The sequence below is a fragment of the Fringilla coelebs genome (assembly GCF_963513975.1).
Source record: "Fringilla coelebs genome assembly, chromosome: 6".
Classification (NCBI taxonomy): domain Eukaryota; kingdom Metazoa; phylum Chordata; class Aves; order Passeriformes; family Fringillidae; genus Fringilla; species Fringilla coelebs.
In genome coordinates, this window is record NC_140034.1 from 53,633,893 (window position 1) to 53,658,086 (window position 24,194).

General features: G+C 54.0%; 2 protein-coding genes across 2 annotated transcripts; both read left to right on the forward strand.

Moving 5' to 3' along the window:
* Positions 1 to 24: 24 nt before the first annotated feature.
* MRPL21 (mitochondrial ribosomal protein L21) lies at positions 25 to 11,051 on the forward strand. Its single transcript, XM_084208231.1, has 7 exons — positions 25 to 79; positions 982 to 1,042; positions 2,214 to 2,299; positions 4,504 to 4,667; positions 6,299 to 6,351; positions 10,235 to 10,338; positions 10,834 to 11,051. Exons 1-7 carry the CDS (start codon positions 49 to 51, stop codon positions 10,896 to 10,898), a joined length of 564 nt encoding a protein of 187 aa, XP_084064357.1. The 5' UTR covers positions 25 to 48; the 3' UTR covers positions 10,899 to 11,051.
* Positions 11,052 to 17,503: 6,452 nt separating this feature from the next.
* Positions 17,504 to 23,867, forward strand: LOC311154613 (ras-related and estrogen-regulated growth inhibitor-like). The gene is made up of 4 exons (XM_084207265.1): positions 17,504 to 17,701; positions 21,265 to 21,321; positions 21,979 to 22,052; positions 22,561 to 23,867. Exons 1-4 carry the CDS (start codon positions 17,605 to 17,607, stop codon positions 23,044 to 23,046), a joined length of 714 nt encoding a protein of 237 aa, XP_084063391.1. The 5' UTR covers positions 17,504 to 17,604; the 3' UTR covers positions 23,047 to 23,867.
* Positions 23,868 to 24,194: the final 327 nt, after the last annotated feature.

Here is a 24,194-nt window from a genome sequence, read left to right on the forward strand (position 1 = left end):
CGCCGGGCCCCGCCCCCGCGGTTCCGCGTCCGGCGCGAGGTCACCGCGATGGCGGCGGCGCGAGCGCGGCGGGCGGGAGGTGAACGGGGACCGGGAACGGGGACAGGGAACGGGGAGGAACAAACTCTGCCCCTGCCGCTGGGAGGGAAAGCAAGGAGGAAGGAAGGAGCGCTGCCTGCTGCTGGGAAGTGGGGAAGAAGGAAAAGGAAGGAGCTCTGATTGCTGCTGGAAAGGAGGGATGGACGGACGGACGGGACTATTGCTGCTGCTGCTGGGGGGAAAGGAAGGGAGGAAGGAAAGAAGGAAAGGAAAATGCTCTGCCTGCTGCTGGGATGGAGGGAAGGAGGGAGAGGAAGGAGCTCTGCCTGCTGCTGCTGGGAAGGAAAGAAGGAATGAAGGCAGATGCTCTGCCAGCCGCTGGGAGGAAAGGAAGGATGGGAGGGCTGTGCTCTGCCTGCTGCTGGGATGGGAGGAGGGAAGGAAGGAGGCTGGCAGTAGGTCAGGGTCCCCACTGCTGCCTCCTGGCCCCTCGGTATCCCTGCCCTGCACCTGCAGGATGAGCCCTGGAGCTCTTCCCAGAGGTGGAAGGGATCCGGGTCTTTCCCAGCATCAGCCTCGGAGCAGCCTGGAAGCCAGGGAGTGTTAACAGAAAGGAGAATGAGCTTTACACAGTTCTTTCCACCTTGGCATAAACCCTTCAGCAAAATCCAGTGGATAGGAGGGAGTAGGGACTTGATCAATCTCCTTCCCAGGCTGGGAATGGGCTGCCCAGGGAGGTGCTGGAGTTCCCATCCCTGGAGGTGTCCCAGGAATGCCTGGACATGGCACTCTGTGCTCTGGGCTGGGTGACAACGTGGTGACCAGTCACAGGTTGGACTCGATGGTCTGGGAGGACTTTTCCAGCCTGAATGATTCTGGAATTCTGCAAAAGCCCAGCAGCTGCTGCCTGTGTTTAATTCTCTTTTTTCTCTTCCCTTTCAGCCTCGCTGCTTTCGGCTGCAGTCCGGCACTGGAGTTCCCAGAGCTCATCCCCACAGGCAGGGTAATGGCACACATCCATCGCTTTGCCTCTTCCCCCTGGAATGCTGCCCTGCTTCCAGGCTGGGAGGGCAGCTGGCTTTCCTCTGGGAAGGAGACTTGGCTGTCCCTTGGTCGCTCCCCAATGTTTTGGGCTCTGCCTGCCTTCAGTCACCTTTCCCAGAAGGATGCTTCCCTTCATTTTTTGGGGTGTTTTTTTTGTCTCATCCCTGGAAATGTTCAAGACCTGGTCAAACAGGGCTTGGAGCAGCCTGGTCTGGTGGAAATTGTCCCTGCCTTGGGTTGTGACTGGATGAGCTTTAACATCCCTTCCAAGGCAAACCATTCAGGAATCCTGTGACTCCTCTTCCAATGGCACCTTCAGGCTTTGCTTTTTCCAGCCCTTTGGGACCTTTTGTTGTGCCTTTATTCCATTCCCTGTGCCAGGATCTCCTGCAGGACTGAGGAGCTGCTGCTGGCTGTGACCAGGAGGGGACACTGCAGGAGCAGAGAGTTCCTGCCAGGGAGGATTGCAGGATGTACTGTTCCCTCTTCCTGCTCATCCCCAAGGATCAGACATCCTTGGATCCCCGCCTGGGTGATGCAGCACCCAAAATCCTCACTAAACCCCGTGAGGCCTCGGTGCCTGTGGCCATGTACTCACAGGTGCTTGCAGTTCCTGTTGAATTGAAGCCCTTTGGGATGTTTGCTTCGGGGTTACAGAGTAAATCAATCATTGCAAAGGATTTTCAGTCCATTTTGCTTTTTTCCACTACGTCTCATGCTTATTCCTGAATATTTCATGCATTTGGTGCATCCTGTGTTGCTTAGGCAAAGTGTGGATTTCTGCATGCAGGAAAACCCAAACTGCCCACTGCTGAGGGGGATGGGATTTGCTTCTTGTTCTGGGATGGTGTTTACAAAATCTGCTAAATTTTCAGATTTCAGAAACCACGACTTTTCATGTTCATCCCATGGAGTTTTCCAAGGCAAATCTCCCTCCTCTTTATATCTAAGATTGCTTTTGTGCTATTGTAGATGCTTGTCTAATTATTAAGGGTAATCTGATGCCTTGTGAGTTGTGGTGTTTGTGAGTAATATCCAGTTCTACTCCATCTCCTTTTTCCTTCTTTCCCTGTTTTCCATCTCTTGGCAGTATCTGTTTGCTGCAGTGAATTTTGCCTTGTCCTTCACAGACTTGTTGCCAAAACTTCCCTGACTTCGCCTCCGTGGCCTGAAGTGAAACTTCCAGATCCAGTGGAAGAAGCCAAGTATCATGCAGGTAAAAGTCTCAGATCTGGTCTTCCAGCACTGCCCCGAGGCCTGATTGAGCATAAACATCTTCAGTTGGAAGTTTGGGTTCTTCACTTCTTTTAAATTTCATTTCTGATGTGTTTTAGTGCCACTGGAATAGTGCTCCAGCTGCTCTCCAGGTTTGGGAGATTTGGGTACAATGTGATCTCTCCTTAGTTTAGGGCAGCTTGTCACTCTCCCAGAGGAACCTTACCTGATGTGATGTGTGGCATGAAACACTATATTAAAATAATTAAAGCGTGGGAGAAGCATTTTGAGCAGGAGAAAGGAGTTGTTTTCCATTCACTGGCTAAATCAAAGCCAGCAGGAGCAGTTGGATGGTGGGCACACGGAGAGCTGGTGTATTTTGGTGCATGAAACAGAACATCCAGCCAGCAGGAGCAGTTGGATGGTGGGCACAGGACAGACCTGCAGAGGTGGGACACAGCTTGACAGAACAATGGGGGCCATGTCCCTGTCCCCTCAACTTGTCAGGACTGCTGGGTGAGAGGAAACAGCCTCAAGCTGTGCCAGGGAAGAGGCAAGTTGGACATTAGGAGGAATTTCTTCCTGGAAAGGGCTGTCAGGCACTGGGAGGGGCTGCCCAGGGAGGTTTGGAGTCTCCACCCCTGGGGATGTCCAAGGAATGGCCGGAGGTGGCACTGAGTGCTCTGGGCTGGGGGACAGGGTTGACAAGAAGATCTGAGCCCACCTTCCTGCAGATGTCCCCCATCAGTGGCTGGAGTGTGTCCCTGACTGAGGGCTGTGCTTTGGAGGGAGCCTCCTGCTCCACATCTCCTGCTGGCCTGTTGTGATCCTGCTCTTTCTCTGTTCTGTGATAACCAGTGTCAGTAATCCCTCAGGTGACAGATGGGCGCCCGTCCCTGTGTGTGAAGTAACCCAGCAGTGAACCACAAACTGCTCCCTGCCAGCCCTGTGGGGAGCAGGGCCCCATCCTCAGGGATTGGTGCCATCCTGCTCCCATGCCATTGCCTCCTGCTGCTGCTGCTCAGCATTGCATCCTTATCTCCCGGCTGTGCTCGTCCAAAGGGAACAGCAGCAGGAGCTTTCCAGTTCTGCCTCCTGCCTCCTGCTGGCCATGGAAACAGCCCCAGATATTTTAGGATGGGTCTCTCCACATGGTGCTGAGATCCAAGCCAGCAATCACTTGATGTTTCCTGGCACTGGAGGTGTTGGAAGAGTTATCAACAACTCTTTATCCTGGTGGGAATTGCAGCAGCTCCTGCCCTGCAAATAATTTGTGTTCCTGCCTGTACCTCGAAGTTTGAATCCTAGGGCTTGAAGCCTGGACCTTTTCTGAGCTTTCCTGTAAGGACTGGGTCGGGTTTGCCTGGCTGCTGGATTCCTGTCTGTCCCAAAGGGATGTTCTGTTTGCATTCCAAGAAAAAAACCAAAAATTATTCAGCCACTTTTTAATGTGTTTTTCTGAGCAGCATGGGAGGGTGGGAAGCTGCTGTTTGTCAGTGGGATGGTGTCAGGGAGCAACACCCTTTGGTGTTCCCATAAAAACTGGGGTTGGATTCACTGCCCAGGAAGCTGATCACAGGGAATGGAGTTTGTCCGTGTGCAGGACCTGGTCTCTGGGGTCTGCCCTGCTCCTGGCACCGCTCTCCATGCATGTGGGAAGAAGTTTTTCTGGGAAAGGGCAAGGGACAGGTCTCTCCTGTCCTTGCTGCAGGTACGAGTTCTGGGGCCAGGCTTTCCCTGGTACTCTGCCAAGCTCTTCCCGATGTTCCTGTGTGCCTTAGGCACCGCTCAGAGCCCTGGGCTGTCTGCATATGCCTTGGAAATGGAGGGAATTTCCTCCAAACACAGGGTGCATGGACAAGAGCTCTTTTCTGGAATGCTTTATATCCAAGTACAGTGTATTTTGGGATGCCTGAGGAATGGGCTGAGAGTCAGCAGTGTAGAGAAGCTGCACAGTGTATACAAGATGTTTACTTATGTGTGGCTTTGCCAGCACCTAAAACACAAATAAATCATTAATTTTAAGAAAGGGAGGCTCACACATCTGGGAAGCAACGCTGCTGTTGATCCTTGCTTAAAGATTCCCAGGAGATAAGAGTGCTGGGGGTGTGGGGGTGGGAGGGCAGGGTGGCTGGGTGAGTTTTCCCAGCCCTTCCCAGCTCTCTGGCTGTGCTGCCCTGACCCTGGCCCGCTGTTTGCCGGCAGAGGTGGTGCGCAAGGTGAACGGGCTGATCGCGGCGGGGCACTACGGGCGCCTCTTCGCCGTCGTGCACTTCGCCAGCAAGCAGTGGAAAATCACCAGCGAGGACCTCATCATGATGGACAACGTCCTGGAGGCTGAGTGTGGAGACCGGATCCGGATGGAAAAGGTGAAAAGAAACCAGGAGCAGGTTCCCTGCAAACGTTCCTGGAGGCAAAGCCCATCGCTGGTTTTATCGCCACATCCCAAAGTGCTCCTGGGGGTCTCCCACCTTCATTCCAGCCCTTTGTTTTGTTCCAATTCCCTTGGTTTTGTTCCAGTTTCAGATATTATTGTGATTTCTGTTCAACAGGGCTGGAGTGAGTCTTGCCAGACTCTGTGGGGAGACAGATTTTTGTTGTCCTAACTCCTTCCAAAAAAAGAAAATGACAGTTGTTGTTTCCAGAGCCGGCAGCAAAAGCCTGTGTTTGCCTTGAGAGTCCAGCACCCCGGATCACGGAGTCATTTAGGCTGGAAAAGACCTCTAAGATCATCGAGTCCAGCCTCTTAAATCCTTGCAGGTCTCCCAGAGGGATTGTAAACTCCTCAGGGCTCTGCAAGATCCTTATCGTGCTGGGCCGGGTGGAGGCAGAGGGATGGGGCAGGGAGGGGAGAATTGCCAAGATCCAATTAATATCTTTATCCTCAGCCTTGGACAGCCAGCAGGGACTTGCAGAGGCTCATTAATCCAGGCTGAAGGGAAATATTATGGAGTGGGATTCTGTTGGCTTCACCTTCCTGTTGTTTGTTAGAGCTGAGCGAGTAATTAAGGAGAGCTGTGGAGTTTTTGTGCTTGCCCATTGCTTTGAAGCCCAGTTTTGAAGCAGCTTTTTAGGAATGTCCTCATTTATGTCCCCACATCCCTGTGTGCAGCAGAGAGGAGGAATTTCTGTGCTGTAGCCAGCTTAGAATGCAAAGATCTAAATGGGAGTGAAGGAGAAAATTTGCCTGAGCATCAGAGCCCTTTAATTTGTTTTTTTTTTTTTTCTTCTGTCTAAAACACAAGCCAGGACTTCTCATGATCATTCTGTGTGGGTTTTAAGTGCTGCCAGAGGATTTGTGAGGCAGCTCTGAGAGAAGTGGCTCCAGATGTGGCACTTGAGGGACATGGTTTAGGGAAGACTGTGGTAGTGCTGGGTTTGGTGTTTGGACTCCATGACCTTGAGTTTCTTCTAAACTCGATGATTTCAGTGAAATGCAGCCTCTTCCTATTGTATCATCTCTTATCCTGCCTCTTCCTTTGGATGTGGCTGAAATGCCCCAAAACAGCAGGGGCTGGTGACCCCCCAGGTGTTCATTTCTTTATTCCCCATCTGGAGGCCTTACAGAGGAGAATGAGGGAATTGTTTCTCCACTGGGATTTGTAGCAATTGCTGTAAAAATGCAACGGTTTAGGAGCTGCCATTTGTCCAGATCCCACATGAGGCTGGTTATTCTTCTTCCCTGATTGCCTTTTTTTTTTTTTTTTTTTTTAATGGCTGCTGGTAAGCCAGGACAGAGAGGTTCAGTGTGTTCTGATCATGGAGGAAGATACTTCTGCAGCCTGTTTGAGTGGGATGAGCTCTCTGGAAGAGTAATGGCTCTGTCTGCAGCCTGTTAGCAGCTTTCCTCACTACCCCTCCAGTTAGTGTCAGGTTTGAAATGTGGGAAAGCCTGGTTTGAAGCAGTTTGATGCCTTTATGGCTGTAGGTTTTGAAAGGTCTTGTTTGCATTTCTGCCAGGACAATGAGCAGTGATTTGTGCCTGATTTATTTCCCCCAGGTTTTGCTGGTTGGTGCTGATGACTTCACGCTCGTTGGAAGGCCGCTGCTGGGGTAAGATGCTTCATAAAGGAATTATATGACATTTTTGTATTTAATTGCGGCTTCAGGGCTCTGCAGTCCCTGAAACTGGGATTTATCAGCATTGACTTTGATCCCAGCCTCGTGGCTTTTGGAGGAGTCACCAGGAAAACAGCTCCTCAGCCTCTGGTGGCTCTGCCCCACCCCGGTGCTGGGAGGGCAGCAGGTCTCAGTGCTGAGGTAGCTCTGGGTATTCACTCAGCTGGGTCTTTTCCTCCTTGCACAGACTAGCAGGACATGTTCCTCTTCAACACCTCTACCCTCTTACCCTGTTTTTGGTGGTGGTTATCCGGAAATAAGCCAGAAATCCTTTTCCTTAGTCCCTGAAAAGGGTTTTTAACCCTTTTCCCTTTGCCACTGACTTACTCCAGCTGGCCTTAACCTTAATTTCAGTGTTCCTAATTTTCCCCTTCCTCTTAATCACATAATCCAGCAGTCACAGAACTTGGGAGAAGTGGATCCCTTGGCACTGCCTCCATCCCACTGCTGTAGGACTTGCTGTGCAGAGCCCCTGGTTCCTCAGCCTTTTCCTTCCCAGGAGGAAGGGGGCTGTGGCCAGGTGTTAGTGCTGGTGCTGTTTTGGGGTTATTTGTGCAGTGATAACGTGGCACTGGTGGAACCTGCCCCAGGTCCCTGTGCTGAACAGGATTTTGGGAGCTGCCAGTCCTTGTAGCAGCACTGGAAGTGGATCTGGAATAGCAGATCCGTCAGGATTCTCTGAGTTATTGCCAGACACTGCCTGTGGGGAAGGCTTTAGGAAGGGAATCTCATTTTTAGGACTAGAAAGGGGCTTTTGGTTTTGGTCTGTGCCATGTCAGGCAGGTGAGGAGCAGCTTCCTTCCCCAGCTGTTCCAGGGGCCCTGGGGTGGGTGTTGGCAGCTCTTTGTGCTGGATTTGGCACAAAGGGGATAGCCAGGAGCTCCAGGACAGGAAGAAAACCAGCTGTTGGCTCCTGCAGGTGCTTGGAGGGTGTGGGAAGTGTTGGCAGCTGCTTGAGGCAGACCAGGCTGCACATCTGGCCTGGCCTCGGGGCCTGTGGCTGCAGGGAGTCCCTGGGGGGAGGAAGAGGCTGGCCAGGAAGAGTGCAGGCTGAGGGGGAGATGCCATCACCCTCTGAGCTGAGGGAACCCCCCAAATCCCAGCGCTCTGACGCGGGATGAGGGAAAGGAGAAGGGGAGGGGAGAAGGTGTCCCCAGCAATGTACACTGGGGTTCAGTCACACAATGCCCGAGCCCACAGACATTCTGGGGAGGAGAGGAGGGGCTGGATGGGGAGAGAGGCAGTGCTGTGTTCCTGTTGTTGTACAAATAAACCCCCAGTGAGCGCTCACTTCACCGGAGCCCTTCCTGCGGGCTCCCACACAGGACTTGGGATGGCTGGACAGGCTTTGTTCCCCTGATAGCCCACAGGATGACACTTCTTTAAATCCTTGCACACCCCATCTGCATGCTGGAGGCTATTCTGGGAGCTTCTGGCTGGCTCCTGCTCTGGAATCTCTTGGGCTCCACGTTTGTCCGAGCCGCTGGCACAGGGGCTGGAGCCTGCCTTAGGCACCAGTGCAGGGAAGGTTTGGCTTATTTCTAGACCAAACAGAGCTGGTGGGAATTTTCCCTCTAGGAAAGCTCGCTGTTTCTCCTGCTACCTGCCCCTTTTAGCGGTGGGAGTGCCAAAGGCTTTGGAGCTGTGCTTGTCCCAGCCGGCCGGGCTGGGATGCAGCCCTGCAGGGAGCGAGCCTGGCAGCTGCAGCTGTGATCCCAGGGCTAGTTAGCATCCTGGCAGCTTGGAGCTTGCCTGCATCTTCTTTTCTGCCTCTTGACAGCACCTTTCAGCCCAGCTCAGATCCATGGGGTTCCAGCCTGAGTTTTTTCCACCTCCTGCAAAAATCCAATCCGTGGGATGTTTTGCTGCTGGAGGCAGCAGGCCCAGCTGTGTCGGGCTCTGGGAATGGAGTGACCCTCTTCTTATTTTTATGGACATTCCAGTCATACCTAAAACGTTCGATAGAGATTTTTATTTTTTTTTCCTTGGGCTCTGTTTTGCTGAGAACTTGTCCTGCCCTCGAGCTCTTCTCCAGCAAGTTGGTTTCTGTGGTGCTTCAGCCTCCTGCCAGCAGTTCCTAGAGCTGAGTCCCACAGAGAACCCTTCAGGGCCTTGAATCCAGGAAGTTTAGTCCCAGATTAGTGGTAAACCAGGGCTGGAGTGCAGTTTGCTTTCTGGTTCCTCCTTCCTCGGGCTGGCAGGGTTTGTGCGTGGCTCAGTGGTGCTGGATCTGGAGCAAATCCTGGAGCTGGGATGTCGGGGTCACACAGTGGTTTCTTAAAATCTGTGTTATTTTATATCTCTTTTCTTCTGGGCTGGTCACTAACTGCAGATAAATCAGTTTCCTCCGGGATCCAGTCTCTGATTTAATCACACCCCCAGGGTGAATTTTAAGAGATGGTGGCTGTCTGAAGCCTTTGGCCTCCCAGTGACCTTGCTGGAACAATTTCAGCTGGATGGGCTTCCCCCTCTGCCCCCCTCAAGTGCAGACAGAGCCGTTTGTCAGCAAAATGGTCTTTAAATGTCTTCCTGTGGCAAACTTAACGAGCTTTTAATGGAATTCTGGAGTGCTGTGCATGGAAGAGCAGCTCCTCCTCCTTCCCTGTGGCTGCTGACTAAAAACCCCCTATGCAAAGCTCCTGTCTGCATCCTGCCTGGGGGCTCTCACCTTCTGAGACCTTTGAAACATATCAAGGTTGATTACAGTGGTTTTAGCAAAACTGAGTGATTTTCTGTGATTTTCCCCAAAATTGTGTACCCACAGCAGCAGCAGCTTTATGGCAAGCCTTGCTAAACACTGGGTACAGTGGAAAATTGCTTATGGTTCATTAAAACAATTAATTGAAAAATATTGGAAAAGTTATAGCATTTCCAACAAGGTGAGATTTTCTTCCAGCTGTCTGTGATGCTTTAGAGGGGGAGGAAGGATTTCTTGTTGACCAGGAGCAGGAATGGGCTCATCCTGTGCCAAAACCAAAGCAGGGCACATGAAGATCACCTGGAGGTGCCAGGGGAATTTATCTCGCCTCAATCTGACAAGTTCCTGCAGGTCCCTGTGTCTGCTGCCTGCTCTGATGGAATGATCTCATCCCTCATGGCAGGGAAGTTGTGACCTGTCACACTGAGCCAGGTGTGGAGGCTTTTGGCTGTGCCTGGGCAGGTGGCCCTCCTCCCAGGGAGGATCTGGAATTCCCAGGATTGTTATCCTTTTGTCTCTTCTCCCAGAAACCTGCTGCCCAAGAGTAGGACGTTGTGAGAATCAGAAAACCAGAAACTTCCACAGACACTAAAAAATTTGATCTACAGCCTTAAAGGAATCTTAGATTGATGTGAAAATACAATACACAGATATTAAACAAAAAAAAATCATAAACTTATAATTCTATAGTTGTAGGTGAAAATATACCTTAAGTGAGAAACTGTACTGATAAGACAGTGAAGAGTTTGTAATACAAGGGTGTAGTTGTTAAAAGTTAAAATAAAAACGTGTGTGCCTGTGAGTTAGACACCCATTGGGTAAAAGTACCTGCAGTGCAGCAGAAGTAAGTAAAGGTGATAAGTTAGCAAAGTAAAATAAACCCCGTGGCTGCTGTCTGTTGAGTTAGAAAGTTGATATATTGCCTTGTAGCAAAGAAACTTGTGACTGCTCTTGAGCTATGGCCGAATACTTTCTCCTCTAAAATCTCACAGCCTCTGAGATCGGTGTTGATCTGGGCAGTAAATCATTGCTAGCCCGAAAACAGTCCCTTCCTTTCTAGCAGTGACCACGGTAGGATGTAAATAACTAAAACCTGGTGCTTCCAAACCTCCTTTTAAGGAAGGACCTGGTCCGTGTGGAGGCCACGGTGATTGAGAAGACGGAGTCGTGGCCCAAGGTCAACATGCGCTTCTGGAGGAGGCACAACTTCCAGAGGAAGAAAAGTAAGGGGGAAAGGACACATTTCCTTCCCTGCTGGATGTGGGAGGGAAGGAATCCCAGCAGAAGGACCTGAGGAAGGGGCTCGTTCTCTGTGTCCCCAGAGCCCCTCAGGGCCAGCCCCTCTCCCAGGGGCATGCACAGAGGATTTAGTATTCCCCCAATGTTCCCTAAACTTCCTGGGCAGGAGAGCAATCCCAGTCCCTTCCCCAAAGCTTTGAACATTGGATATGTCATCACTGCTCCCAGCAAGCCCAAACAGGGTGCTGCCCAGCTTTTGGTTGCCAAATGACTTTTCCTTCTCTGAGAGAGAGAAGGATTATGACTATTTTTATATGGGATGGATGGTAAAGCCTTGACCAGGCTGCCCTCTGGGACCTGCTGTCCTTGGCATCCCCATGGAATGCCACTGTCTGCCAGCAGGAGCCCTGGCATGAGGTAGGCACCAGGTTTATGCTGTTACCTGATCCTTTTTTTCCCCCCTTTTCCTTCATTTCCAGTCATCACAAACCCCCAGACCGTCCTCCGGATCAACACCATCGAGATCTACCCCTGCTTGTCCTGACTGGGGAGGTGTTCTGGGAATCACTGCTGCTCCAGGCAATTGTGGAAATAAAACTGCCTCAGCACTGGGAAGTTCTGGACTTCTTGTTGTGGTGGGAAATGGAAATCTCTATGTGCTTTCTTTTTAAAATAATGAAACATTTTTTAAACTGCTGCTTCAGCCTTGCTGGTGTTTATTTGCCAGGAGTTTTAAACTGCCTAGGATCCAGTGCTGGCTGTCCAGCCTTTTCATGCCTAATGAATTTTTTTGCCTCCACACCTTCTGAATTTTAGGAATTCTGGTCATGTAATTCCTGGCATTGTGTTGGCTCCAGGGAATATCCTGGGGCGCACAGCCTGTGGGACTGAAGAGGGCAGTGAAACCAGGTGACTGCAGGGTCTCAAATCTACTCCCAGATCGTGCCAAGGGGTGAAAAATCTTTCTTAACCCTTAGCACTGGTAAGTGGAGCTGAAAAATTCCCCTCTTGAAGGTGAGCAGCAATAAATTGTGTGTGTAACACCATCAAAATGAGACACTGGTGGCTCAGGAGGGATTTTGTGCCTATTTCAGAGCTGAGTTTTGACCTGCTGAGTGCATTCCATGTGTAGATCCTGGTCTTTTCCCTCTTCTGTGGCTGCACATTGAGGACTGTCCTTTCCTGAGCAGCACATACAAGGCCAGGTGGATCCTGTTGAGGTCTGCTGGTGTTTCTGGGCTGGATATCCACCAGGAGTAGAGTTTGTTGAAGTTTCCTGTAGTTTCTTGTACTGTGGGGTTCCTAATAGCCCCCATGGGAAGGGATAACGGGCCCTGCTCACCTTGTCACTTCCATAGGGAGTGGCTTGCTTCAAATTGGGAATAAAACCACATTTGGGTGTCCTTTGCACTCCCACCATGGCTCCCCCTGGGACAAAGGTTGCCAGAGCCCTGTGCTGAGGGAAATGGGAGCTTTGTTCCATCTGGAGCTCTGGCCCTGGCTGTCCAGTCTCACAGTTCCTTTGGGAGATCACTTTGGTCACCGCTGTGGCGGCTGTGGCTGCTGGAAAAGGATCCAGGTGTTCCAGGGTTTAGCTGGTTCTTCAGCCACTGGGGACAGCTGATCTGCAGGGGTGGACTGAACCCTCCCCATTTCAGATCCTCTGGCACAAATAGCCCTTGGGAATGCTGCTCTCTCCCTGCTGCTGAGGTTAAACACACACAGTTTTTAGCAGCTGATGGAGCGTGGAGGCAGGGACAGACTGGATCGTCGCATCCTCATTCCCAACCTCTTCCAAATGGAAAGGGTGGGGAGGCCCCTCCAGAAACCATCTCCCACCTGTTCCCCTTCTCCCACAGGTGATTGCAGTTCCCTGCTGGGACCAGCAGATCCCAGCAGCAGGCAGAGTGTGCCTTGGGCTGGCACAGGGACCACAGCCTCCGGATGCAGGCTGTTCCCGGTCCACAGCGGAAGCGGCGGTGCCAGCCTAAGGAATTGGACTGGAAACCCTCAGTCCCTCTGTGTTTCAGTGCTGGGGCTAAGAAACAGCATGTCTTGGCTTTCAGGGGATGTAGCAGGAATGTTCTGTCCTTCCCAAATAGGAAGAAACACTTGGAAATAACACTGGATTCTGGGCTCAACAGTACGGAGGGCAGAGGCTGCTGTGGAGTCAAAGGAAAAGCAAAGGGCTTAAGTTCTGTAAGTCTGATCCCCAAAAAGCCCTTGGGAATGTAGTTCTGATCCAAGTGAGATACTACACAAAATTGGGGTGGTTTCACAGCATTCTGGGGGGAAAAAAATCAAGAAGGGAAAATCCAACCAGTATCAGGAAGTTTTTGGTTTAAAAAGGGTTATAATGCAAAATAGGCAGGTTTTGTTGGAATTACTTATTCAGACTGAGGTAAAAAGGGATTATTTTAAATGCTTGCTTCAGGAGAACTTGAATCAAAAGCTTTTTGTCTTTCCAAGGGGAAGCAGGAATGCCCAGCTCTCAGGGATGAAGTCACAGGTCTCCACGGGGCTTCATGTGTCAGGGGGGCAATCTTTGTCACCCTTCCTGGTGCTAAATAGCACTGAAATAGTTTAAGAGCAGGAATTTCTCATCAAAATAGGTTGAGAAAACTCAAGGATTTTTTTTTCCTTAAGCACTGATTCGCGGTGGAAGTTTCTCTGCCAGGACCAAACAGATCCGGGTGGAATTTGAGATGCTTTGCCCAGAGCTGGAGATCCACGTGGGTCAGACAAGAAGCAGGCCTGGGCTCCGGCCACCCCTGTGGCGTCTGTGCCCCCCCGGCAGGGAGGGAGGCTGGAGAGCCGAGCAGAGGGCATGTGCTGGGAACTGGGAGTGAATTCCAGCGCTGATCCCTGCCCGCTGGCCACAAAGCCGCTGCCTGTGCTGCTCCTGCTGTGCTTTCCAAGAATGCCGGCAGGGCTCGGCGGCAGCAGGACAGCCGGCTCCGCAGCCCTGACATTTCCCATCATAAGGAAGCGTTGTTTTCTCGCCAGCTGCAAGGTTTGCTCGGGAATGGCTGGCGGGAAGGATTCGGGAGGTGCCCTTGCTGCTCCCCATGGCATCCCTTGTTTGGGGCAGGAACACCAAGCACATCCCTGGCCCTGCTCCTCCCTGGATCCCAGGTGTGTGTCCCCCATGACCCCTCCTTGCCCTCCCCTCCCCGGGAGAGGCTGGATCCCTGATTTCTGTGTGCCATGCACTGAGCCCAGCCCTCCTCCTCTGCCCTTTCAAGAGTTGCCTAGGGCACCAGAATTCCTTTGTGGCTCCAGGTTTTTCCCTCCCCCTTAGCTCCAGCTGCTTTTAGGAGCCCTTTGGAGCGAGGTTTCCATCATTTCAAAGGCTGGTGCTGTTCCAAACCCCTCCAGTGCTCTGGACCTGGGTGTCACATGAAATCCTTCTTGTGGCTGAAGGTAAGACAGCCCCATCCTGGCCATCCCACAGGATCGCTTTTTGCAGCGTTTCTGGAGGTTTAAGTTACTTCCACGATGGGATTTGTCTTCCTTCCCTCAGCACGGTGCTCTGTGTTCTAAAATCAGCTTCCCAAGCAAAGCCATTCCCGCAGCGGGAAGCTTCCCGCCGTGAGGAGCTGTTTGTGGAGTGTGATGGAGCCTGACAGACGGGGTCTGTGGCTGTGTCCTCCTTCCCAACAGCCAGCTCCTGCGGGAAAACAAAGTGCAGGACACTGTCTTTGGAAGCCACGGGGGAGCAGAGGGATTTAGCAGCTCCGTCAGGACATTTGGATCGCGCGCTCTGCCAGCCACGGGCTGCCCGTGTTTATCCAGTGGCAAAGCTCCGGGGACATGTTGTTCAGGCCCTGGGGCAGGAGGGAAGTGCTGTTAATGTGCCCCTTCCCTGTGTTTTTTATCCCTCACAGCTTTGGGAAGGAGTCTCTGAGCTCTGACGTGGAGCCAGATTTGTTTTCTCAGCGTGATGCAGCCGCGTGTTGGAATCCGCTCCGGCGGCAGACAGGAACGGGACATCGGGAAACTCTGTTGGTTGGATTTCTCTTGCACTGGAGGTTTTATTACCTCCTGTGACCTAAAAAACAGCCTTTTATTAAAAAAAGAAGGGGAACGTGTTCCCAGTGGGTCCGTGTTGATGCAAATCCCACACGAAGGAGCCCAGCAGTGGCCGGCATGCCTGGACATGGGGCCTTCCATCTGTTTTCCCTCTCCCTATTTATAGCAAATGGAGAAGCAGCTGGGATCTGTGTCCTTGTGCCTTGGATGTGAATGCACAGGTTTCACAGCGGGATTGGTGTCAGAAGGAACAGAGTGAATCAAGGAAGCTGAGGGGCTGAAGGCTGGGAGGACTCCTGGGTGTGCTGGGTTTGCTGCAGCAACCCGAAATATGTTTATGGGCATTTTTTGGGTTGCTGCAGCAAAGGGCAGCAGTGTCTTTGGTTATATCCTTGGAGAGCATTCCCTGATGAAGCTGCACACGGGAATGTTTGTGCAGTAATTAACAAGTGGCAATTTAATGTGGTGGGTGAGCTGGAAAAGGGTTTGAGCCCTTGAAATGGAGGCTTGGGAGAGGAGCTAAGCCTTGGAGAACGAAAGTCTGAGATACCTCAGTCATTTTTGAACTGGAATTGGCTCCTGCATGGATCTGTTGGCATTCCATGCCTTTGGATCATCTCATGGAGAGAAAAGGGACTGGTGTTACTTTATCTTCCTCTCCTAAGTAAGAAAACACCATTGCCCAGTTTCAAAAGCCTCAAAACTCAGTTTCTGGGCACCTCTCAAAACAGCTGACAGTCCAGTAGGGAAGTGGTTTGGACCATGGAACGGGATCCCCCTGACCCAAGGCTACGGCCTGAGGGGAATTGGCTCTTTGCTCTTGGCCAGCTTTTCACTTCAGCAGATTTTCTGTTTGCAGGGCTGTGATTCATGGGAGCCTCTGGCTTGGTTCCCAGAGCAGGCTCCTTGTGTCTTGAAGGACCGGCAAGTATGGAGGAGCCTGACCACAAATATTTCAGCAGGACTCAATATCTCCTGCACCTTTCCCACCCAGCTGTGCCGCAGAGCGCCGGAGGTGGATCGTGCAGCGATCACCGGTGATAAAATCCTGCTTCCACAGCCAAACATTCCCTGGCAAACGTGGGACGTGGTGCTGAGTGCTCCTGTGGGAACACGCATGTGGTTTCCACCAGGCCAAGGAGAGCTGTGCCTGGGGAGCTGGAGTTTCTCCCAGCTGTGCTGTTAGGGACACCAGCTCCCCAGCCCTGGGACTCGCACTGACCCTTTTCCTAAAGAATCCAGGGATTTATTTTTCTGGAGCAGCTGGTATTGGATTGGAAGGTCATAGTGGTCATGGAGGTGGTGGGAAGGGAGCTAATTTTCCCAAAGTGACATTGGAAGTCTGTGGCATGAGTGCAGCTGTGCTTCCATTTTAATTCCGTCCTTCTTGTCCCTTTGTTCCCTCATCCCCAAGAATCCATGTGCTGTTAACACACTTGGAATTAAGGCAAGTGTGACTGCCCAGCTGCCAGGGCTGTGCTGCCAAGGTGTTGCACCTGAGGCGAGAACAGCAGGAACCTGGAGCAGCAGGAACTGTTACTCTGCATTCCCCCAGCCAGTTTCTGCCTTCCAAAGTGCAAGGGTGGATTTTCCATGAAATTTGCCCATTTGTTGTCACACAACTCGCAGGAAAAGTGCTTTCTCTGTGGCTTCTCCCTCGTTTGCCTGGAATCAGGCAATGTATTAAAACTGGTCTTAGAGAGGATCAGGCAAGAAGAGGACTTGATTGCAGACATCTCATTTCCGTAGGAAATGGGGCTAAAAATAGGGAAGGAATGTAAAGGAAACTTCTTTTTCTTGAAGCCCCCCCCGTTCCCCAGCTGGGAATCAGCTTTTGTCCCAAAATCTGTTTATTGCCTCGCTGTTGTTTTCTGGGGCCCAGATGTTGCCATGAGCCTAATTTTTGGCTTTGGAGAAGCCGGAGCAGGGCTGTCTCCAGGGGCTGATGCACAAGGAAGACACACGTGATGGCAAGATGGGTTTCTGGGAGAGGTCTGCTGGCTCTCCATGACAGTCCCTGTGTTACCCAGGGGCCTCCCTCCAGCCCTGATCCCGCTGGCAGCAGCTGTGATCCCGATAACCCTGTGGCTCGTTGAGTGCTGATGTCCCTGTGGGCACCAGGACGTTCCCTTTGGACACCTGATAGGGGCTATAAATACCAGGTGGGTTCATGTTCCCTCAAGCACCGAGTGGGCTGTGCCAAGCCACCCCAGATGGTCAGGCTGAGAGATCCCTGTGCCAGAGAAATGACTACAGCCTTTAGAGAAGGGACTGAGTCCCTGATGTGGGCATTTGAAGGCTCCACACCCTTGGCCAGGGCCCTTCTCCCAGCTTCTTTTTTTGCAGCCCTGGTGTCACCTGGAATCTGCGTCCCACTGGTCAGAAGTGTTCTGGGGTCTGATGGAGAGAGTCAAGATGCTGCTCAAGGTGCTGCCAGGCTTATCCCTTCTTCCCAGGATGCCCAAGGCACACCCATGGCAGCTCCAGGTACTGCTCTGAGCTGTCACACGTTCCCTGCTCACCTGCTGCTTAACAGCCTGGTGGTGCTGCTGCCCCAAAACACACAAAGTTCAGTTCCAGGCCTGGTGTGGAGTCCTTGCTGTTGGATATCCATGGGGATTTAGTGGCTGGGTTGTGCTGAGCCAGGATTCACTCCTCGTCCTGCTTGTGGGACGGGGCAGGGGGGAAGGCCGGGGCTAGGTCAGCTTCTCTTAATTAACTTGTCTGGTGCACAAAGATGGGGACAATAATGATTTCAGGCAGTTTGGGGCAGGCAGCACTCTGGCTGGGGAGGTGTTGCACCACTTCCCTCTTTCCTCACTCTTACAGACTCAGGGAATGCCAGGAAGGTTTGGGATGGAAGGGACCTCACAGCCCATCCAGTGCCACACCCTGCCATGCACAGGGACACTTTCCACAGCCCAGGCGGCTCGGAGCCCCGTCCAACCGTGCCTTTGCCCCTTTGCGGGGAGCACCTTTCCCTGTCCGGGAAGCGCTGCCCGGCGCTGCAGCCTGCGGGGAAACTGAGGCACAACTCCCGAACCGCCTCCGGGACGGGACGACAACCGCCTCTGCTGGCCAGGGAGGGGGAGGAGGAGGGCATCAGCCGGGCCCGCCCGGGGCTGAGCCCAGCCCGGCCCCCGGGGCGGAGCCGGCGGAGCACCGCCCGGCGGAGCGGGGAGCGGCGGATCCCGGGGCAGCCCCGGCCCGGCTCCGGGATGAGCTTCCCGCGGCCCCTGCGCCGCTCTGTGAGCCTCAGCCCGGCCCGCACCCTGCGCCTCGTCGTGCTGGGGCAGAGCGCCGTGGGCAAGACAGGTAGGACGGGGCTCCCCGGAATCCCCCGGTGTCCCTCGGTATCCCCCGCATCCCTCTGGCATCTTCCTGCATCCCTCTGCTTTGCCCTGGCCCCCCTCTGGCATCCCCCCGGTATTCTCCCTCCCGGCCAGAGCGACCAATCTTCCCACGTCCCTTAGGAAGCCAGGACAAGGGACGTTCTCCCGGTGCCCCCCCAACCTGTGGGATTTAAGGGCACTGAGTTTCCTTGCTCTCGAGTTTCTCACACGGACGCCTTGCCCCGGGGCTCGTTTCTCTTGCCCGAGGGGTCCCCGGCTGCGTGGGACTCGGGGTGGACATCACCGACCGGGAGAACTTTCCTAAAAGCCGGGCTCGGGAATGGGTTTTCCCGGGTGTGAGGAGTTGGCTGCTCATTCCCAGCGCCCACAGCAGCTGTGCGGAGCCTCCTCCGCAGCACCGGGCTGTTTTCCCTCAGGAAATGTCCCTTTCCCTGTGCCTCGTTCAGCGCTCTCCGTCTGTGCCTGCTGAGGTGGGGGTTTGGGATACTGTGCTGGGAGCATCTCAGCTCCCTCCTTCACCCCCTTCCTTCCCGGGGATCATCCTTCCCTGCTTCCCATTCCTCCATCCCGAGCTGTGAGCTCTCAAAGGGGCCAAAGGTGTGCCCTGTAGCACCCGGAGTGCCAGGACTGGGGTCAGAGGCAGGGAAACGTGGATCTACCTTGCAGTGATCCATGATCCATGCAAAGCTGGTAGGACACAGCTATGCTGCCGTGCCCTTGGGGACAGGGAATGTCCTGCCCCTCTGGAAAAGGGAAGGCACTGCAGCAGTGGCACCTGTGCCGGGCTCTCAGAGCCGCTGGAATTGTGTTTCCATGGACAGCAACCGGCATTAACGAAAAATCCCCATTCCCTGATTAAACTGAAGGTAGCGGCTCCCAGCTCTCCCTGAGCAAAGCTGGAGCACGGGATGGGGCTCAGCTCCGGGGTACCCAGAGCCCTGGGGGGGTCCCTGGGGGCGTTTGGCCCCAGTGGAGCCGATGGTTTCACGGGGTGTACGAAGCCCTTGGCTTGCTCCCGCCCCAAACACGCGTGTTTCTCTGCTGCTGGCCATCCCACCCGGCACACAGCAGATTCCTGGCAGATTTGGGCCCCTCCTGTGGGCAGGTGTGGGGTTTTTGTGCCTCCTCCTTAGGGTGGGATCGTACTGAGGGTCTTTAAAAGTTCCTCCAGTTTGGGTCGGCTGTCAGCATGTGTGCCTTGCAGCAGCGGGATCTGTGACAGGGGCACAGTGACACAGGCCATGGAGTCGGGGCACAGGGGGGAAATTGATCCATGGCTCGTGCAGAGGAGAGCTGGAGTGTGCCAGGAACAGGGAGCAGCCCCCGGGAACGGCAGGCATGCAGTCCCCCTGTGTGTGTCCCTCCCCGTCTGTGTCCCCTGGGCGTCGTTCCACACGTCCTCCCCTGCCGTGGGACATCGTGTCACCTTCCCCAGGGTCTGTGCCCCAGCTGCTGGGTCCTGCTGCCTGCCAGCCCCTCCGCTGGGGATGAGGACACCTGTCCTGCTGTCCCTGCCCAGCTGGCAGGTGACATCCCAGGTGATGGATGGCGTGTGGGAGAGGCGGGGAAGGAGCCAAGAGCAGCAGCATCATTGCTTCAGCTCCTGTGGGGAGGACAGGGGAGGCAGCTGTGTCCCCAAGGAGGGGGTGACATCTCTCCTGGCCAGGGGAGGCTGAAGGTGGATTCCATCCCTGAGCTGCCAAGCTCCCATCCTGGCAGGGCCCCGCTCCAGAGCATCCCCAGGAAGAGCTGCTGCAGCCATGGGATGCAGAGCCAGGTTGGGAGAGTTGAGGGGTGGGAAAAACCAAAGGGCAAATCCCATGTGGACAGCTGCAGAAGGGAAAGATAACCCTTGATTCTCAGCAGGAGTTTGGGTTTTTTTGGAGCAGTTTGGAAACCTTCAGGATCTGGAGACCCAAGGTTCTAGACCCTCCAAGCAGGGTGGGTGCAGCCATGTGCTTTAAGGATCAGGGCTGTGTGAATCAGCAGCAGGGGCTGGAAATCCAGCCCAGCTGGGGCTTGTGCTCTCCTCTGCTGCTGCTGCCCAGCGTAAACTCTGCTGTAATCCAGAGCAGAGCTCTGCCTGCAGCACGTGGAGCGAAGATGGATCGGTGCTGGGGCCGTTCCACAGCAGCACAAACAGGGCAGCACGTGGGCACGCGCCCGGCGCTATCCTGAGGTGCCCAGTCTGCTTCTGTGGTAGGTAAATCACCCCCTGAGCCCCTACCCCACATTTAAAGCACAATTAACCCTTTCAGCTCCAAGGAAAGCCCTTCCCGAGGTGACTGATGTTCAGGATGGGGAGAAAAAGCTCCTTATAAGGCTGGGTGGCCACGGCTGCTCCGCCTGCGGCCGCTTCCCCCACTGGCAGCTCCCCTCATGTTCCTGCACTCCAGCCAATTTTTAATCAATCTAATTGGCTCCTCTTCTCATCCCACACCATGTGCTCCAGCTTTGGGTGGCTGCCTGACATATGACACATAATCAGGTGCTTTCTAGAGACCAAGCCCACCTCGTCCCGCTCCCCCGATAACTCCGCTGCCTCTTTGAAGGTGCCTGTAGGTGCCTCCTGCAGGATGCCTGGTTATCTCCTCAGAGCAGTTTGGCTAAATTACCTGCTTTTTTCTTCAAATCCCTTCCCTGCTGTGCAGGTTTCAAACCCAGAGACAGACTGGGGGGATGAGAGGATGGTGATGCCCCCAAAGAGGAGCCGAGCAGGTGTGAGAGGCAGGAGAAGTTCCTGCATCTCTCTTTCCCTTTCTGTGGTTATATAAGCCTGGCCCATGTGGGGTGCCTGCCACATTCCTGGGATGAACACACAGATCCTGGTCGTCTTGGTGTGGGTCTGTGAGGGCAGGACACCAGCAACATCTGCTGGTGGGCAGCTGGGACAAACTGACCCTGGGTTGTAAGGGAAAGGGAGCTCCGAGTGTTGCTCCAGCTTGGTGTTGGCTTTTCATTTCCACTTTTGTTTCTGGAGGGGTTTTTATCACATCCTGGTTCTGGTGAGGTTTATCCTCCTGTCACACTCCTGGTCTGTTTTCCCTTCCTCCTCTCCGTCCTGGCTCTGTGCTCCTGCCTAGCTCTTTTGCGGTTCCCCTCCCACCCCATTTTTTCCCCTGTTCCACTAATTTCACTTTCCACTCCTGTTGCCTTTCCAAGCTAGCTCTCAGCCTCTCCAGCACCTTTCACTTCCATCTCCATTATCATCATTAACACCTCAAAGGGCTCAAGCACCACTTCCACCTTCTACTCCTGCACTCTCTTCACCCTCCCAACTGTGGCTTTGCCCAGAAATTCCCTCTCCAGGCATCAGCACTGCGTTTTCATTGCAGCTTCCTGGAAAAGATGTTAGGGCCAAAGGCTTTGCCTCTCTGGGCTCTGGTGCAGGGAGATGTGTAATCAGATGAAGGGGTTTAATTGCCTGAGCTGTGGCTGCTCCTGCTGCTCCTTTACCCTTGCAAGGAGGAAAAACTAGTCCAGAGGACTGACAACTCCAACAGGGTTCGTTGTGTTTTTTTCCAGCGCTGACCGTACGATTCATCACCAGGAGATTCATTGGAGACTATGACCCAACCCTAGGTAGGAAAACTCATTTTCCTTGGGGTTGTCACCGTGGCAGAGCCAACTCTGCCCCCAAATTCACCATATTCCCTCTTCTTCCTCCTCAACCAGACAGGCAGCCCATGGACATCTTGACACCTCCCTGGGTCCTGCATGCCTTTTTCCCTTTCTGGTCTTATTTAGGCAAAATCTATTGGGATGAGCCTTTGGATTTCACAGGGAAGTGCTGCAGGTTCAGTCATGGGGTTGTGGAATCATGTAGCATGATAGGATCACAGAATCATTTAGGTTGGCCAAGACCTCTGAGAGGCCAACCATCAAACCAGCAGTTCCTCCTCCGTTCCTCGAATTACTTCCCAATCTGCTGGGAGGTGGCTTTTAAGGGACAGGAGGCATCTAAACCCCTGGAGCCTGTGCTCTTCTGAATTCTAGGATTTTGGGTTTTGGTTTGTTTTTGCATTTGGGTTGTTTTTTCAGCACTGAAGCCATGTCCCTGCTGGGATGTCCCAGAAATATCCCCTCCTCCCTCTCTCCTGTGGAGCCCCTCTCCCTCCCTTGTTGCTCCCACACTTTGGTCACTGCTGCCCTCTTGGCCACCCAGGTGACTGAAGCCACCTGGGCTGTGGCTGCTCCCTGGGGGCTCTCTCACACACCTTCCCTGTGTGTCCTGCCCAGAAATGATCTACAGGCATGTGGCTGTCATCGATGGGGAGATGGTGCACTTCGAGATCCTCGACACAGCCGGACAGGTGAGCTCAGCCGGGAAAACAACATGGAGCAGAGCAGCCTGCCAGGGAAGGCAGCCCCTGCTCTTCCACTGCCCTAATTCCTGGTGTCTGGAACATCATGGTGGTTACCTCAGGAAAAGAGTGTTTTGCTGAGTTTATGTCTAACCTCAGTTACAGTGTAATATATTCCTCCATTCCCTTCAGGTAAATATTCCCCCATTTTCATGCGGGGCATAGCTGTGCTTCCTGTGCGAGTGGAGCATCCTGGCAGCTCAAGGGAGCACTGATTCCCCCAGTATCCATGCCAGGACAGGGCTATGGCCGTCTCCACCTGCCACACTGCCTAAGCCACCCCATCCCTGCCTCGGGCTGCCAGTGCTGCAGCCCCTTTTCCCTCCCACAGCTCCAGAGGTGTTTCCTGGTGCTGCTTGTGTCTTTCCAAGGGGTTTCCCTCGGGAGGTTCGCCGGGGTTGCATCCAGCAGTGCCTCCATTCCAGCAGTGCTAACAGGAGCCTGTGTGCCCTGGCAGGAGGAGGACTCCCTGCAGATCGAGGAGAAGATCAAGTGGGGCGACGGCTTTGCCGTGGTGTACTCGGTGACCGACCGCTGCAGCTTCGACGAGGTGATGCGGCTCTGCTTCCTCATCAACCACCTGCACGCCAGCCCCAAGCGCAGCGGCGGCGCCGAGCAGCCGCCTGTGGTCATCGTGGGCAACAAGAAGGACCTGCAGTTCGACAGGATGGTGTCCACCGAGGACGGGGAGAACCTCTCCAAAGCCCTCAAGATTCCCTTCTACGAGATCTCCACCCGGGACAGCTACGAGGAGCCGGTGGCGGTGTTCAGCAGCCTCTACCAGGAGCTGCTCAGGCAGGGCCACTTCTCCCCGGGCTCCTTCAAGAGGAGGACAGTGTCCAAGCTCATGGAGAAGATTCCCAAAATGCAAGCCAGCTCCACCCTGAATTCCGCGGGCAGGAGCCTCAGCTTTAACTCCTTCAGGGACTACATTCCCGAGTGAGCGCCCGGCTCACGCCCGGGATGGGGGCAGCTGCTGGGGCTGTGCTGGCTCTCTGGAGGGGAAGGGCAGGAGTGCAGAGGGTGGCACTGGGCTACAAAAGCCTCTGGGTTCTTCTTACATGGGGCTTTGTGCCAGCAGGGACGGTTTTCTCCATCTATCTGACCCCTTTGTTCCCTCCTCCCGCTCTGGCAGAGCTGAGGTGACTCAGTGGTGTTGGGACAGCCCTTGGAGGGAGGCTCAGCTGTGTTTTGGTGGGGCTCGGACCCAGCACAGGCACTCCTGGGGGGGCTTTCCCCCTCCCCTGAGCTGGCTGGGGGTGTCTGCACCCCAAATCCAGTACCCACCATGCTGGGTGACCCTGAGGGCCGTGCTGGCACCCGGGCTGGCAGCAGCCATTCCCTGGGGATGGAGCCTGCTTCCTCAGCGTGGCTGGTGAGTAAAACCCCCGGGTCCTCCAACCCTTCTAGCCCTTCCAGGCTGTGCTCAGTAGCATGGACACAATGGAGCCAATTCCAGAAGCTGCTTGCAGGTCCCCCTCTGTCTGCTCATCAGCTGCCCTGTTCCCAGAGGGAAAACCACCGTGGTCTGAGGGGGTGTTGTTTTGCACAGGGAAGGGGCAGGAAAGGTGTGGGAAGGAGGCAGGCTCGTGGCTCGTACTCCTTCCCTCCCTCTGGATGTTGGGGCTGCGTGGCTGGTCAGGGTGTTGTGCTGGAACCCTGTGGTGTGACTCCCCTGTCCCCTCTCTTTGACTGACCCCATTGTCTGCTGCCGTATCCTGTGACAATAAAAGCCAAGTTCCCAACTGCCTGTGGCACTCCAGGATAGGTTATTTCAGGGAGCTTAAGGAAAGGAGTGCATGGTGTGGGATCACCCTTAAATTAGGGCTGGGCATCCCTCTGATCCTCCCCCTGAGCCCTGACACCATGTGCCCTCCTGGCTCCCTCCACCTCTAAAAGGATTCCCTGGAGGGTCACAGCCTGGGAAGCCACTTATCCACCTCCCCAGCCTGCTCCAGAACCCACCCAGGCACCCTTTGCCCTCCTACAGCTCCCAGAGGTGTTTCCTGGTGCTGCTTGTGTCTATCCAAGGGGTTTCAAGGATTCATCACATTCCATTTCTCTCCGTACACCCACATTCTCCTGTTGGGG

Excerpts from the sequence above, each read along its gene's own strand:
- MRPL21 (XM_084208231.1), top strand. The coding sequence starts at position 49 with ATGGCGGCGGCGCGAGCGCGGCGGGCGGGAG. Across the intron at positions 2,300-4,503 it reads AGAAGCCAAGTATCATGCAG|AGGTGGTGCGCAAGGTGAAC; the intron begins GTAAAAGTCTCA and ends GTTTGCCGGCAG. Across the intron at positions 10,339-10,833 it reads CAACTTCCAGAGGAAGAAAA|TCATCACAAACCCCCAGACC; the intron begins GTAAGGGGGAAA and ends CTTCATTTCCAG.
- LOC311154613 (XM_084207265.1), top strand. The coding sequence starts at position 17,605 with ATGAGCTTCCCGCGGCCCCTGCGCCGCTCTGTGAGCCTCAGCCCGGCC. Across the intron at positions 17,702-21,264 it reads GAGCGCCGTGGGCAAGACAG|CGCTGACCGTACGATTCATC; the intron begins GTAGGACGGGGC and ends GTTTTTTTCCAG. Across the intron at positions 21,322-21,978 it reads AGACTATGACCCAACCCTAG|AAATGATCTACAGGCATGTG; the intron begins GTAGGAAAACTC and ends TGTCCTGCCCAG.